This window comes from Pseudonaja textilis, chromosome 1 (genome assembly GCF_049901715.1).
Source record: "Pseudonaja textilis isolate UNSWEBS1 chromosome 1, rPseTex1.2, whole genome shotgun sequence".
Lineage (NCBI taxonomy): Eukaryota > Metazoa > Chordata > Lepidosauria > Squamata > Elapidae > Pseudonaja > Pseudonaja textilis.
In genome coordinates, this window is record NC_141990.1 from 8,933,810 (window position 1) to 8,950,897 (window position 17,088).

General features: G+C 43.5%; 1 protein-coding gene and 1 pseudogene across 3 annotated transcripts in view; one reads left to right on the top strand and one right to left on the bottom strand.

The window, feature by feature from the left end:
- Window positions 1–17,088, bottom strand: part of SYNRG (synergin gamma) — an 88,114-nt gene that overhangs the window by 43,868 nt on the left and 27,158 nt on the right. For 2 of the 3 annotated variants that reach the window (XM_026710322.2, XM_026710321.2), the window contains 6 exons: window positions 13,430–13,507; window positions 12,095–12,291; window positions 9,532–9,780; window positions 6,146–6,282; window positions 2,592–2,692; window positions 1,054–1,116 (listed from right to left, as the gene is read on the bottom strand). In XM_026710322.2, the coding sequence (XP_026566107.2) occupies window positions 1,054–1,116; window positions 2,592–2,692; window positions 6,146–6,282; window positions 9,532–9,780; window positions 12,095–12,291; window positions 13,430–13,507 (825 nt within the window). Of the gene's footprint in view, window positions 1–1,053; window positions 1,117–2,591; window positions 2,693–6,145; window positions 6,283–9,531; window positions 9,781–12,094; window positions 12,292–13,429; window positions 13,508–15,143; window positions 15,375–17,088 lie in introns of all 3 variants that reach the window. The other variant, XM_026710319.2, reaches the window with a different exon arrangement.
- LOC113442623 (NADH dehydrogenase [ubiquinone] 1 alpha subcomplex subunit 13 pseudogene) lies at window positions 2,996–3,481 on the top strand (annotated as a pseudogene).

Sequence of the window (17,088 nt, forward strand, 5' to 3'; positions counted from 1 at the left end):
AAAATCCTTTCCTAGTGAGCCCCTAGAAGCCAAGAGGAACATACGTGCCAAATTTCAAGTTTGTAGGCTTTATGGTTCTGGAGATTTTGTGATGATGCATGAATAGTATTTCGCTTTTATATATACAGAAATATACTTTAAATAACTAAGTTTTCAGAAATTCCCGCTTTTGTTGCAGGCATACAGGTAGTTCTTGACTTACGGCCATTTGCTTAGCAACCATGAAAAATTCTAATGGCAATAAAGCAAGTGACTTATGACTGGATGTGCACTTAACCGTGGTGGTGCAGTGGTTCGAATGGAGTGCTGCAGGCTACTTCTGCTGACTGCTGGCTGCCTCCAATTTGGCAGTTCGAATCTCACCAGGCCCAAGGATGACAAAATTTTCCATCCTTCCGAGGTAGGTAAAATGAGGACCCAGCTTGTTGGGGGCTATATGCTGACTCTGTAAACCACTTAGAGAGGACTGGAAAGCACCATGAAGTGGTATATAACTCAAAGTGCTATAGCTAAGTGCTATCAAACTGTTGTGACATTCCTCACTGTCACATGACCAAAATCTGGGTGATTGGCAACTGTCATTTACAATGGTATTTACAATGGTTGCAGCATCCTGGATTCATGCGCTCACCGTTTGCACCTACCCCAGCTGGTTTCCAACAAGTAAAGTCAAAGAGGGAAGCTAAGATCTGCTTAAGGATCACTTGATTTGCTTAACAACTGCAGTGATTCATTTAACAACCATGGCAAAAAAAGGTCATAAATTTGGTTACAATTCACTTAACAACTACCTTGCTTAGCAATGGAAATTCTGGTCCCAATTGGGGTCATAAAATGAGGACTACCTTTAACTCCATTGAATTTCATTGAATTTGAACTTTTAATTTCATAGTACACAGGTTGTGCATTGACAATAAATGTTTGATTGATTGATTGATTGAAACCCTTTATATTCTAGGATCTTCACCAGACCCAAATTTAACCAGTGACAGAGAGCACTAGAAAGCCCAAAGAACACTGATCTTGGAAGGTTCTGCATTGGATAAAACTTACCTATAGATTTACTCTCCGATGGCTGCTCCAGTTCTCGAAAAGCACTGTATTTATCTCCATAATCTATAGTGCATTTTTAAAAAAAGAGAATGTAGTTAAAATTCTGATAGAAAGCCACAAATTTACTGTTCTGTAGTAGCATGCAGCTGATATTTTATTTTCATTCATCCATCCATCCATCCATCCATCCATCCATCCATCCATCCATCCATCCAATTGTTACGCCACCCATCTCCCACACAAGGTGACTCTGAACAGCTTGCCAAGTTATAATATATTATTGGAAGACTTTCAAGTTTTTGCGAGAGCCAGTTCTGACAAGAACACATTGCCTCGATCCAAATTAGTCAGTTATCAAAATGGATGGTAAGTAGTCCTGCCCAAAACAGAAGGGCTTTGAGCCTATCTTCCAGGTAGAATGGAATATAAGTTTAGAGCTCTGATGCTCGCAAATTATTCTTGGAGCGGGGTTTGCACAGAGGAAGAGGAGGTTGTTCTGGTTCACCGGCAGCTGGTGCGGACGGCAGAGGTATCGGATAGTGAGGACAAAAGGGAACTAGTCAGGGAATCTGGCGAGGACTTGGACGAGGGTCCTGCATCCGATGCAGGGATGGGGACAAGACCATCTGGGAGTGGGGTACTGCCTTTGGAGCCTTCGGGCAGCTGGCAGCAGAGGACCCCAGGGAGCCTGTTCCAAATGCACGTGTGCAGAGGGCTGCTAGAAGGCGAGAGCAGCTGAAGCAGCGGGGGCGACTTGGGAGTAAGGCTGGGAGGTGATTGCCTCTCCCATAAGGGATAAAAGTCAGCCCTTGGTGATGTGCTCTTTGCAGGAAGCAAAGAAGTTCATTAGATTCTGATTCCTCATTATTTTTTTTATTTATTGAGATGTATTCTGTGTTCTTGGGTAGGCTGCACCAAGGAAGGCTCATTCAATCTCATTATAAACATGTGCATTGACGATAGAGGTTTGAACTTGAACTTGGAGAATAGCTTGACTCCCTTTCCTTTGTGGCAGCCCCTGAGATATTGGAACACTGCTATTGTGTCACCCCAGTCCTTCTTTTCATCAAACTAGACATCATACCCAATTCCAGCAACCATTCTTCAAATGTTTTAGCCTCCAGTTCCCTAATAATCTTTGTTGCTCTTCTCTGCACTCTTTCTAGGGGACCAAAACTGGATCCAGAATTCCAAGTGTGGCCTTACCAAGGCATTATAAAGGGGTATTAACACTTCACACGATTCTATCTTGATTCTATCCCTCTGTTGATGCAGCCTAGAACCGGTTACGATTTGATTGTTTATCTGGATTGGTAGTGCCTTGATTGGGGCATTGTTTACTGCTTGATTGTTGTTCTAGTGTTCATCTTGGTACTGAATCCCTGCTCAGCTGGGTGTTGATTCCTGATTAAGAGGTGTTTTGGTCTGTTTTCTTTTTCATTTTTTGATTGTCCCTTTCAAATGTAAGAAAAGCGGAGGAAAAAAATTTCACATTTACAAATGTAACTTTTTCGCGGGGGGTGGAAATATCCAAGTACCTTCAGCAGGCCTGTCAGATGCAATCCCTTTAAAAACAGCATATTTATCCACAGCAGGTGTCACTTTGGGGCCTGAAAGGGGTATCAGCATTGAAGGAGCACTAAAGAAAGGAAAGAAATAAAGTTGACACATAACTGGAAAAGGAGGGATATTAGATCCAGGTAGTCCTTGACTTATACGTTCATTTAGGAACTGTCTGAAGTTACAACTACACTGAAAAAAGGATTTATGACCATTTTTCACACTTACGACCACTGCAGCATCCCCATGGCCAAGTGGTCAAATTTCAGATGCTTGGCAATTGACTCATGTTGCAGTGTCCTGCGGTCATGTGATCACCTTTTGTGATCTTCTGACAAGCAAAGTCAGTGGGGATGCCAGATTCACTTAACAATTGGCTTCCAAGATGGCGGCGGGAACCTGGAAGGTGAAACAGGACAGGCCGCCACTGGGCGGTTATGGACCAATTGACTATAAGAGACGGTTGCCCTATATTATGGCCTTCTTGCCATTGGACTTGAAGCTTTTGTTTTTGGAACCTATATTATTTTCAGGTGGAACTGGGAGAGAGGACACCTGGCCTTTGAGGATGCGGAAGCCAGGGTAGCTGTGATGCCTCTCTTGATGGCTGAGGAGGACCGCAGGACACTGCGTCTTATGTGTCATAACTTGGATGAGGAAGCCAAGATCATGAAAGACATCCCTGCCTGGCAGGTTGGGGAGTCCGTCTACCATACCACACGCTGGGTGGCGCCCAGAGCTGATGAGCTGTACTTCTTTCAGCCATCAAAAGTTCAAGAGGATATCTTCTCGGTTACACCTGGAGCACGTAAGCAGACATAGTTGTGGAAGGACCCACGTCTCTTGCTTTCCCAGGATGGAACATTTAACAATTGTAGTGATTCACTTAACAACTGTGGCAAGGAAAGTCGTAAAATGCAGCTTAACAACTTAGTAACAGAAATTTTGGGCTCAATTGTAAGCCAAGGACAATCTATATTGGGATAGACATGGGATAATCCTCATCATGATCAAGATCAGTTCTGGTCATGCAGCAATTTTACTCAGAATAAAACATGGGATATGGGACACATATCAGAATGAAGGAAGCCACAAAGAACAGGCATGTCCAATGCCTGCCAATCTTTATGTTAAACATTTTCTGAAAATATTTTTGGAACAACTACTTAGAATATCGAAAATCAGTTTGCCACCTACAAACATTCTGTCACAAAATCACAGCTCTTTTCTTAAGTGGCATATTTTAACTTTTAAAAAGGAGCCAGAATCTGAATAAACTAGAAGGTACAGAATTAGTGAATAACAGAATAACAAAGTTGGAAGGGACCTTGGAGGTCTTCTAGTCCAACCCCCTGCTCAAGCAGGAAGCCCTATACCATTCCAGACAAGTAGCTATCCAGTCTCTTCTTAAAAGCCTCCAGTGTTGGATTAATTGTGAAATACAAGTAGTCCTCAACTTACGACCACAATTGAGACCAATATTTCTGTTGTTAAGTGAGATATTTGCTTAAGTGAGTTTTGCCCCATTTTACAACTTTTGTTGTCACAATTGTTGTGAATCTGGCTTCCCCATGGAAATTGCTTGTTAGAATGGAATGGAATGGAATGGAATGGAATGGAATGGAATGGAATAGAATAGAATAGAATAGAATAGAATAGAATAGAATAGAATAGAATAGAATAGAATAGAATAGTTGCAATCATCATGAATACTGGTGTGAGTCAGTTGCCAAGTGACCATGGGGATGCTGCAATGGTCATAAATGTAAAAGACTAGCGTAAGCCCCTTTTTTCAGTGCTGCTGTAATGTTGAGTGGTAGCTAAATGAACTGTTGTAAGTCCAGGACTGCCTGTACTTGGATCGACGTAGAATTCATCCAGAAAAGAAGTCCAGTTGCCATGACTCCACATCTATGGAAATGTGACTCAGTTCTGTGCAGAGTCTCTAAGCTTGTTATTTTATCATGGATCAAACTGTTCATCGTTGATCAAGCCTCCATGGAGCGCTCCCAAAGGAAAGCCTTTTAAGCAATTAATCTTGCTAAAGAATTACATTAATCCTGAGGAAATGATCGATTAGAACCAGTTCCTGATGAAACTCCTTCTTCCCATATTCTGACATTTGATTCAAACTGCCATTCAGATCAATGGAGTGATTACCTATAATGACTATGATCACGGTAATGATGACTTGATTGAGCCTTTCAAAATAATCAGAACCACCAATCTATTAAATTTAGCGATGAGCATTTAACGTTTGCTTTAAATCTTAGTTAGACAGCAGAAGAACATTTTTCATTATTTTTCTTCTTTTTATTTTCCCAGGCCTTTTAAACTCTTTTAGCGCCTCCAGTGTAGCACTGTTCTTTTTAATGCTCCTTTAGGTGCTTCTCTTATTCTGCTGTGTTGCTACATTATTTATCCGGGTATCAGTTTACTCAGTTTCGTGAGCTACCTTGAGAATAGGGGAAGGCAGGATAGAAGAGAGAGGAAATGAAGGAAGTACGGGTAGTCCTTGACTTACAACCGTTTGTTTAGTGACCGTTTGAGGTTACAATGGCACTGAAAAACCCGGCTGGCCCTCATATGTATGACTCTTGCAGCATCCCCATGGTTGCATGATTCTTTTATTTCTTTATTCTTTATTGGACGAGTGTGATTGGACACCCAAGGAATTGGTCTCTGCTGCATAAGCTCTCAGTGTACATACAAGCAACAAGTGATAAATCTTGACCGTAATCATAAAACAACATCTTCGTAAAGCCTAAGATACAGTTGCTTAGTAAACAACATTTATGATGGTTGCTTCCCCAGCCTCTAGCAGCACTTGGCCGGCCAAAAACGGGTCATAGGGGAGCTCCGCAGGATCTCTGGGTAGCTTGTTTTGGCCGGCAAAGTGCTGCAGGGGACCTTTCAGGCTGAAAGCGGGGCAGAGGGGGAGGCACACGCCCCCCGTGCCCCATTTGGGCCAGCAGAGCCGTCCATCCTGTCTCTCCCCCAGAACTACAATGCTGATCTGGCCCTCAAAGAAATCCAGTTTGACCCCGCTGGTCTGCAACTACACAATCCTTTCAACAGTTCCAAGAAGGCTCCACACCAAATCATTTGACCATGGGGGCGCTGAAACAGTCAATTGAAAAATATTCAAAGCTTACTTTTTTCAGTGCCACTGTAACTTTTGAACGGTCACTAAATGAACTGTTGTAAATCAAGGACTACCTGTAATGTAGCTTTGCTCCAAGACGAAGAATGCAATACTTAATGAGGATTGGTTTGCCGAAGATGGCTACCATCCTTCTCATTAGCTGAGAATAATGTACACGGCCCAAAAATGGCAACCAGGTCCAGAGATTCACAATCTCAGCAACTTTAAGATGCGTGCCATGCTGGCTGGGGGATTCTGGGAATTCAAGTACATGCATTCCAAAGTGGTCGAGGCTGAGAGATACTGACCTGGTCTACATCTTCTCAGCTTGGATTAAAAAACGTTATGCAAAAAACGATGGTTACATGAGAGTGTCAAATTTTCTACCTGCTCCGCTGCTGTGCTGCTAACGTTTTCTTGGATCCAGGCGCTTCCCCTTGAAAATCTGTAAAAGTATCATCAAGTCCACCTGACTTGGACGCATCTTGGAAATCCTGGAAGTCGTCATCATCTGTTTTTGCAACCTAGAGATTTGGAGGAGACATAAGAGCTTTTTGCAGGAGAATAGAATAGAAACAGAATAGAATAAGAATAGAAATAGAATAAGAATAGAAATAGAATAGAATTAGAATAGAAAAGAATTAGAATAGAAAAGAATTAGAATAGAAATGAATTAGAATAGAATAGAATAGAATAGAATAGAATAGAATAGAAGAGAAGAGAAGAGAAGAGAAGAGAAGAGAAGAGAAGTTGGAAGGGACCTTGGAGGTCTTCTAGTCCAGCCCCCTCCTCAGGCAGGAAACCCTACAATCATTTCAGACAAATGTCTGCAAAAAAACCAGATTGCAATAGCAATAGCACTTAGAATTATATACCGCTTCACAGTGCTTTACAGCCCTCCCTAAGCGGTTTACAGAGTCAGCCTATTGCCCCCCAATATCTGGGTCCTCATTTTACCCATCTTGGAAGGCTGAGTCAACCTTGAGCCTGATGGGATTTGAACTGCCAAACTGCAGGCAGCCAGCAGTCAGCAGAAGTAGCCTGCAGTACTGCACTCTAACCACTGTGCCCCAATGGCTCTCCTAAGCTCAGAGAGCAAGAAGGACCCCCTCATTTCAATTTTACGCTACAAATACCCTCCTTTATCAGTGTTTTGTTTTTGACTATGGCTTCTGTAGGATTTTATTATTTTATTTGTAAACTGCCTAGTGTGACACAATGTGGGTACAGATATTGGATAAATCCAATAATCCTGATACAGATTAAAACCAAATAGCTTCAAAGCTACTCAGTACGTACCTACAGTTCATCCCCGAGCTACAAATATTGTTTTTAAAATTAAAAACTTATATACCTTGATAGGTAAAAGGTCCTTTCCTACACAAAGCAAATTTAAAAATCCCACCTCTGGTTGTCTTCTACTTTAGTTGGGTCAAGAAATCTGGAGTCAAATTGAATAAATGCACAGATTTATGCGTAGATCCAGATTTCCCTGGAATTTCAATTTGTTCTGTAAGAACAGACCTGAAACCCTCAGATATTGCTGCACCCTAACTTCTATCATCCATGACCTTTGGCCATGTTTCCTAAGGCTGATGGGCGCTGGAACTCCATGATATGAGCTCAGTTCTCGTTTAGGCTTTTATAGACCAAACCAACAGAATTGAATTCAGTAACTTTTTTCCAATTGTCAAGTGGAGCATTTCATTTCTACCAAATAAAAGGCTGCCCCAAAGAGGAGGGGGTCAATTTATTTTCCAAAGCACCCAAAGGCCAGACAAGAAACAATGGATGGAAACTAATCAAGGAGAGGAGCAACCTGGAATTAAGGAGAGAAACTTCCTAACGGTGAGGTCAATTAACCACTGGAACAGTTCGCCACCAGAAGTTCTAGATGCTCCACCATTGCAGGTTTTTAAGAAAAGACTTGAGAGTCACTTCTCTGAAATGTATAGGGCACAGGCGTCAAACTTGCAACGTTTTTCCCCTTCATGGACCTGGGGTGGGCATGGATTCCGCATGACGCATCTGGCCCATGGACCACCAGTTTGATACCCCTAGTATAGGGTCTCTTGCTTGAGCAGAGGACTGGACTAAAAGGTCCCTTCCAGATCTATCCTGATTGATTGAAAACCTGAAAGCTTTGTTGTTCATATATACCTAAAAACAAATCATTTTTTATTTTTAGTCCATGAATTTATACGCTTGATAAGCTCCTACACTATTGTTGTGGTTCATTGTTGTTGTGGTGCGGACAGCTGAGGTCTCAGAGAGTGAGGACTCAGATGAGGGGCCTGCGTGTGATGCAGGGATGAGGCCAGGACCATCAGGGAGTGGAATGCTGGCTTTGGAGATTGTGAAGGCTGGCAGCAGTGATGAAGAGTCCACTGAGGAGCCTGTGCCAAGTGCACATGCGCGCAGGGCTGCTCGAAGGAAAGAGCAGCTATAGCAGCACAGGTGACTTGGGAGTAAGGCTGCAAGGTGATGGCCCCACCCTTAAGAGATAAAAGCCAGCTGAGAAACTGGAGTTCTTTGCAGGAAGCAAAGAAGTTTTTGCACTCAAGCCTTGTGGACATTTGGACTCTCTTAGTTTGTGTTTGGAAACTCTTTGTGTTTGAAATATTTCTTAGTAACTTTATCTAATGTTCTTGGCAGCCTTGTACCACCTTGGCAAGGCTCATTCTTATCAGAGATAATTAATTTGAAACAGCCTTTTCAGAACAGAATTCAGGAACAGAATTCGTAAAGAATCATTAAAAGGTTTTTCTCCTCTGTTTCGTGTTTGTTTCCTTGGAACAAGGTTTGGATCAGAACAATTGACATATTGCAGAGGAGAAAGGAATGTCCGTCTACAGCAGAAATCAGTTTTCTGAACAAGCCTGCCTCCCTTTCTTTTAATGAGCTGCTGCTCCAAAATAATTGGTCTAGGCCAGGAGAGAGTATGGCAACTTGACGACCTGTGGACTTCAACTCCCAGAATTCCATGGGAAGCACACAAAATTACAGAAGCATAAAAATAACTGTCTCTAAATTAGTACCATAAGCATGGCTGGCTCAGGAATTCTGGGAACTGAAATCCACAGGTCATCAAGTTGCCATACAGAACGGTAGCGGGATCCTACCTGTTCCACTACCAGTTTGGCGATCGCACGTGCGCGCGCACACCTAATGCGTGCGCAGCTTTCCACACACCAGTTGAGGCCTGCAGCGCCAATCAGCTGAGAGGATAAAGGAGAGAAAAGCACAGGGATGAGCCGGAGGGCCGATCCTACACTTTTCTCTTCTTTCTCCTCTCAGTTTTTTTTCTTCCTCTCAGCTGATCCTGGGAGGCTTTTTTTTACTACTAGTTCAGCTGCACCGGGCCGAACCACTAGCATACCATCCCTGATACAGAATAATAGAACGACAGAGTTGGAAGGGACCTTGGAGGTCTTCTAGTCCAACCCCTTGCTCAAGCAGGTGACCCCCATGGCATTTCAGACATATGGCTGTCCAATCTTCTTAAAAACCTCTACAGCCTTCACAAAATCTGGAGGCAAGTTGTTCCACTGATTAATTGTTCTAACTCTAAGGAAATTTCTCCTTAGTTCCAGGTTGCTTCTCTCCTTGATTAGTTTCCATCCGTTGCTTCTTGTCCTTCCTCCATCCCTGACCGAGATAATATATTCAGACAGATGCTTGAATTCCATGGCTGAAAGTCAAAACCTAAAAGAACAAGCTGTCTTAAACCACGAATAAGGATACCTTGTGATGAGGAATATATCAACACTAACCTGGTTTGCAGGGAAAGGCTGGATGAAACTGCTGGAAGCCTGAGTGGTGGCTCCACCCACTGGCGCCACCATGTTGATCCCCACCACTGTTGGTCCTATACTAAGAGGCATGGAAACTGGTGGCCCAGGAGGCATCAAAGGCTGTTGGCTCACTGTGACAGGGATGGCCATCTGAAGCCCGCTTAAGGTAGGGATGGGGGCAGAAGGAAACTGGTTTAAACCTTCGGGGCTCATGGCTGGAACTCCTCTCTGTATGAAGGAGGGAAAGACGCAGAAAACAGAGCGTTCGCACAACCAAGTCCATTAAAGCATTTGCACACCACCTAAAACGTAATCGGCGCTTACGTTAGTTTTGGCTTAATGTTGTTTTGTGTAAACGGTTGTGAGTAAACCAGCTTGGCTAGCTTGCTTCAGCGTGTTGTGAAAACCCAGAAAATGAATTACAAGAAGGCTTTGTGTTACCGTTGGTTGCTTAGCAACTGTTCAAAGTTATGGTGGAACATTATAACCCAGACGTCACCCTCCCTGGTCCCGTGATCACATTCTGGATGCTCCGCAACTGTCCTGCATTTATGGCTGTTTGCAGTGTCCCGCGGTCCCGTGACCTCAATTTACGTTTCTGCTAGAAATCATTTATTTCTGGTTTCCAGCAAAACCTGCCCCATAGCAAACAGGTGGTTTGCTTAACAAGCGTGGCAGTTGTTTAACAACAGGGGAGTCTGCTTAGCAGCTGCTGCAAAAAAAAAAAGTCTGAAAATTGGGTTTGGCCATGTGGTATCCCTCCTTTAACAACCGGCACCATTAATTATGACCATTAATTGCCAGGCACAATTACGATTGTAACCCAAGGACTACCTGTAATGCAATAAAAAATCAGCTACTTTGTTTATGTACCAGGTGACTCTACAAATTAGAAAATAAACACACACAAAAATATTTAAAATATTACATGATTTAAAACTGAACAGATGATTACAAAACTATACCAAAACCAGGATCAAGACACAGGCGTGAATGAGATCTTCTTACCCCGTCAGCCACCTCAGTGGTGAGCTTCAGGATCATAGGCCAAACGACAAAACCGAAAGCCCCGGACAGATGGCAGAGCCAAGTTTTTAGGATCTCCTGGAAAGCCGGGAGAGTCCATCAGGGCAGGCCTGACCTCCAGCAGGAGAATATTAAAGAGGGTTGGGGGCCACCACGGAAAAGGACCTGCCAGCCAACCTTCTTTGACAGATGGGATCTGAGGTCCTTTTTGCTGAAAGAGGTTGGATGGGATAGTCCAGGGGTGTCAAACTTAAGGTCCGTGGGCCAGATCCAGCCCATGGGGTGCTTAGATCTGGCCCATGAGGCTGTCCTGGAAACAGCAAAGGACTGGCCCGCGGCGCCTCTGCCAGTGAAAACGGAGCTGCACACGGCCCTCCCGTGTGTCAGGATTCCGGCAGTTACTCCAACTAAATCGTGAGCCTCGAGCCATGCTCCTAAAACTGCAAAGGATTTATTAGAAGTTAACATGCCGGCATTAGCCTGGGCGTTGCTGACTCTGAGATACATAATTCACTGTCACCCTTGATCCTGCTTTCCCCCCCACCCCTCTGGGATTATCATCCAACAAAATATGTCCATAGTCAAGAGTCATCAATCATGGTCTCCAATTAGATTTTTACACACCAGAAGCTTCAGTCGTCTAATCAGTCTCTGAAGAAAATATGAATGGAATGCACTTTCGATTCCACACTGCTGCCTGCTCTTTGAAAGTCCGCCCCCTTCTTTCTGTTGACAACTATAAAATGTGTGTACAAAATGTCTTATGAGTTGACACCAAGCTCTGTTTTCACTGGCAGACAGTTACAGGAGGCCGTCACAGCCAAAAACGGAACTTGGGAGACCGTTTTCATTGGCAGAGTGCTCAGGCCGCCACAGGCATCCCCCGACATGAATGAGGTCAAGCTGGCCCCGCCCACCCTGGCCCCCCAAGGTCAAACACAACCCTGGTATGGCCCTCAATGAAATTGAGTTTGACACCTCTGGGCGAGTCCCATCAGGGCGCGATGGCTCCTCAGATTTGGAAGCTTCTCATCTCCATTACCCTCTTAGGTTCCAGGGGGAAATTCTGGCAATCTTAACTGAAGCTAAATGCTAGGCGTACAGGTAGTTCTCAACTTACGACCACAACTGAGCCCAAAATTCCTATTGCCAAGGGAATTGTGCCCCATTTTACGACCTTTCTTGCCACTGTTCTTAAATGAATCCCTGCACTTGCTAAGTGAGTAACACGTTCTTAAGTGAATCTGTCTACCCTGTTGAATTTGCTTGTCAGAAAGAGGCCACAAGGTTGATCCCATGACCCCGGGACACGGCAACCGCCATAAATATGAGCCAATTGCCAAGCGTAAGAATTTTGATCATAAGCCACTTTTTTCAGTGCCACAGTAACTTCCAATGGTCACTAAACAAATGGTTGTAAGTTGAGGACTGCTGGCATTTGCACGTAATACTGTCCCTCGACAGATAAGCCATTAAGGACGTTCCCTCCAGTTTTATCTCTGATCCTGATTCCTACCTGAGTTAGCGCAATCATAGCCAAAACGGTGTAGAGTTCTTCTTTTGTCAGCTTCCCTGGAGTGGTGCGATTGGCTAAGGCCCAAATTTGCCCAAGAGTTTCCCTGGGAAGCCCAGAGGACATCAGAATTGGATAGAGTTTGCCGGTGTCTATTCCGGATGGTGTCATGGTGATTTCGAGAATCTTCTTATAAAGATCTGGGAAGGAAAGGATTTGGTCCAAGAGATTAAACACAGCAAACTCAAGCAAATTTAAAAAGGCAGGGCCTTTTCTGCTCTCAAACATTAACCTGATTTATTTAATTTATATCCCACCTTTATTGTTTTCATAAGCAAGACGGAGAACATATCTAGTACTCCTTCTTCCTCCTATTTTCCCCACAACGACAACCCTATGAGGCGAGGTGGAAAAGAGTAATTGGCCTGAAGTCACCCAGCTGCTTTTCATTGCTAAGGGAGAGTTTGAGATCATGCCTTAACCCTCAGACAGGCGCCCCTCAACCATTTGGGTACCAGGGACTGGTTCTGCGTAGATAGATTGTTTTCCACGGACTGGAGGGGTGGTGATTTCGCATGCTGCCTTCATCCCACGGATGGGGCTTTGCTTGTTTGCGCAGCCCGGTTTCTGGATTGCTGTCGATCGGTACCTGTCCATGGACTAGGGCTTGGGGACCTTGGCCCTAGACCAAACTGGCAAAGATTATGGATTCAGTCATCCCAACTAAACTGCCGCAAAGAGGTCACTTTCCTTCAATGTGGATGGATTTTGCCTTTTACTGAATTTCACTAACTGCTGCAGAAAGGTTAGTTGCGATTGTGTGTGTGTGTGTGTGTGTATGCGCGTGTGCCTTCAAGTCAGTTTTAACTCTTCTTGGATGAGAAGCCAAACGTCTTCAAAGAAAAACCAGAAAGTCCAGCTGCCTTTTGGAAGAGGGAAGGTCAGTTTTAATTCCTGTAACTGCCCAGATAAGTCCCTGCAGTTTTCTTGGCAAGGTTTTTCAAGAGTGGTTTACCATTGTCCTCTTCCAAGAGCTGAGAGAAAGTGACTGGCCTAAGGTCACCCAGCTGGCTTTGAGCCCAAGACAGGACTAGAACTCAGAGTTTCCTGGTTTGTCCCTGGTGTCTTAACCACTTTGGGTGTTGTTGTTTTTTTAAACCTTTGAAATAACATCCTTGACATCAGGACCCAAATTAAAATTCAGTGTTGCCTGATCAAAATTTAGCACGGTACTTTGTCAATAGTGTAAAGAACAAGAAGAAAATGCTGATGATAACATGAAAACGACATTTCCTGCCTGAATACAGTATTTATCCTCATCATTTTATTAATTATTACCTGGAACTAAATTATCATTGTAAATCCACGAAGGCATCATTTGCTGGATTGGGTCCTGGGAAGGAAAAACTCCAACGCCTAAGGACACAGACACACGCAAAAAGACAGATCTTTAGAAAATAGCTAAAACAAACGACTCCGTTGGGACACGTCTATCAAGAATGGTTCAAAGAAAGGAATCAGCTCCCCAGAGATTGTTAAAGAAATAAAAAGTTGATTGGTTCAAGGAAAAACAAGCAAGTGTTTCTGCATTCAAATCACAGCTCTGGAGCAAGAGGTATATAGTGTTAACTTTCTGCAAAACATTCTCAGGAAGATGGACAACCACAACAAAAAAGCCAAGCACAAAAAAAAAAATCAATTCAGAAGTTCAAGTGCTGCCAGATAACCAGAAATAAGCAAGAAATACCACAGCTGAAACTTTTATAAATGTGCTTTTAAATAGGATTAGAAACTGAGATATGTTTAGGTTAGCAGTGTGGCCAAAGTCAACAAGAAGGCACCAAATAACTTTGCAGGTATTAGTGGTGTGGGTGAAAAAGTCATCGAAATGGATATACAATGAATAACTTGCAAAACTGTTGTACGCCATCCAGAGCCACACTCTTGTAAGACGGACCATCGTATAAATATGATAAATAAAAATAAAAGATACAGTCAAAGGATTGTTCAGCAGGTGGTTAAGCCTGCTGCTCAACTGCTGCTAATGCTAACCAGCAGCATGAAGGCTCTGTCTATTCTTAGGTTTTTCTTTTTAAATCTTAAAACAGAGCAGCCCTTTAAGCAGAAGACAGATGGGAAGTTGGCAACTTTAGATTATTAAAGGGAAGGGGCGGGAGGGAGAGAGGAAGGAAAGGAAGGAAGGAAAAGGAAGGAAAGAAAAAAGGAAAAAAAGGAAAGAAGGAAAAGCAAGAAAGGAAGGAAGGAAAAGAAAGGAAGAGCAAGACAGGAAAGACAGAAAGAAGGGAAAGAAGAAAGAAAGAAGGAAAGCAAAGGAAAGAAGGAAAGGACAGAAGGAAGAAAGGAAGGAAGGAATGAAAGAAGGAAGGAAAAGGAAGAAAGTAAATAAGTAAATAAGTAAGTAAGTAAGTAAGTAAGTTTTATTGCACCTACTGGAAAGCCTAATCCAAGTTAGTAGCACTGGGTGATCTTTCCAACTTGGGTGTCTTGTGACTTTTATGCATAAATTACATCCTACAAGATGAAGGCTTCACTTTTCTCAACTATAACACCTACTTCCTTCAAGCCTGCATCCTAGTTAGGCCCTCTCTACCAAACTGGTACCTTCCAGCGAAGTTGGGCCTGCAAAAAGCTAGAGGGTTGGAATTCTAGGAGTCGTAGTCCTAGCATGTTAGTAAAGTGGCAAGTTGGAGAAAGTTGCTTAGAGGAAATAAGGGCCAATTCTCCTTGGGCAAGTGAATGACAGCAAAGAGGAGGAGGAGATGGGGAGATGGAGAAAGAGGAGGAGGAGGAGGAGGAGGAGGAAAGAGGAGGAAAGGGAATAATGTTTTGCTTGGAAAAGAGAACAGGCTCAAAACGTATGCAGAGAGCTGGTTAAGGGACAACAGTGTATTATGTGGTGAGTCAGGATAAAAGGTGCTTCGTTGTTATGATTCAAGCAGGGATTCAGAGCAAAATTACTCAGCATTCACCTTAAGAGGTTAGAATAGTGAAGCAAGCATCCACCTGGGCTGAAAACAACAAATTTGCTCACCGCACTCAACTGGCAGCTTTTGTTCTGAAGCCTTGTTTGCCTCTGGATGGGGGGCTCCCTTGGGAAGCGCCCCCAGGGACCTCCTGCCACTGGCTGCTAACTGGGGACCAGGGCTGTTTACAGCAGAAGCGGCAGCGCTGAGTTCAACCTCAGGCGCCTTCAGTTTGATCTGAATCTGCCCAAAATCATTCAACCCGTGAGGTGCCAACGGCTTGTCTTCTAAGAAATGGCCTGGGTGAATAAAAGGAGGAATTAGAGGCACTTGCTAAATTGCACTTCACTTTACAAGCTTTATCCCATTACAGATTGACAGAGTTGGAAGGGACCTTGTAGGTCATCTAGTCCAACCCCCCCGACCAAGCAGGGGACCCCACATCATTTCTGACAAATGGCAGTCCGGTCTCTTCTTGAAAGCCTCAAATGATGAAGCACCCACAATTTCTGAAGGCAACTTCTGTTCCATGGGCTGATGGTTCTCACTGTCAGGAAATTTCTCCTTATTTCCATTCCTTCATCTCACAGGCGAAAGGGGAAACACAAACGCACCCACAGCCCCACAAAGAAGGGCTGGTGTGACTCAGTAACAATTTTCAAAGGGGACGATTGTCACTGGGTCACGTCAGTCCTTATTTAAAGATTCTGCCAATACAGATAGTCCTCGACTTAGGACCCTAATGGAGCCCGCCCATCAGGAATGGAAGTCATGACAGTCATAAAATGAAACCAATTTTATGCTGCCAAGGTTGACGGAGTTAGTGGAGATGGCTAATGATTAGTGACTAATTTGATTAAAGGAATTTTTTTAAAAAACCTCACAATTACTTTTGCTTCTGCGGTACTTGGAAACTTCTGACCTTTTGTGTTTTGAGGTGGGGGGAAAAGGCAATTTTTGGTTTTGGGTTTTTACCAATTAAGATAGGTTTGTTGTTACAGAAAGGGCTCGTTTATGCTATTACGTAAAAGTAAAAAGTTGAGGTTTGATGCTGTTATGTTGCTGCACCAAAGAGAGTTGGAAGTCAATGCCTTTTCTTTCTTTTTTCTCTTTGCCCTACACTTTTTCCTTCCCTTCTCCCTCCCTTATTCTCCTACTGTTTTCTTCTCTATGATTTGTATTGTATATTATCTATATATGCGAAATCCCACTCACGCATCATCACAAAATCTCCAGAACCATAAAGCCTAACAAACTTGAAATTTGGCACGTATGTTCCTCTTGGCTTCTAGGTGCTCACTAAGAAGGATTTTTTGAAATGACCATCAGAGCATTAGTATTTCCTATATTGTTATTATTAACACGCTCTGATGCTAAGGAGTTCTACTCCCCCTCCCCACCTGAAAAGAAATCTGTTCCAAATGCAAAACACAAGCAGAGGAGTTTCAATTTCAGTTTCAGAGCAGCAAGCAGCTTTAGTACAGAACAGTTGAGCTAAGCCATGCCCCAACTCCTTGCTGTCTCCTTCTTGCTCACACAGCAAATACTGCTTCAGTTTCCAAATAGCCCTCAACTCTCTCACACATTGACAGGACGCTAGCCAGATGAATACCGATGGATGCTGGTAGGCAGAGGCACAATTCCTCCCCGCCCCCTTATTTTCCTCCCCCAAAACTAAGCCCGACCACATAGTTTCGTAGCGAAGCACGGGTATCGAGCTAGTAAATGAATAAAAAAATAAAAGAACCAATTTTATAAGCAGTCGGTAAGTGAACCGCTATGAACCAGTCCTGGCAAAAACTGGAATGCCGGTTTTCAGCAAAAATGTCATAAAACAGGACTCTGCAAACAGCGTCAATGCAGGCTGGTTGCCGAGTGTCCAATATGTTGCAGGTTGGAACTCTGGAACCAGGTCATAAGTGCCCCCAGGAAGGTTTGTTTTAACTTTGAATGGTTGCTACCAGTTGTAAGTCAAGGACTATCTGTAGTAAGCATACCCAGAGTTCAGCAGGA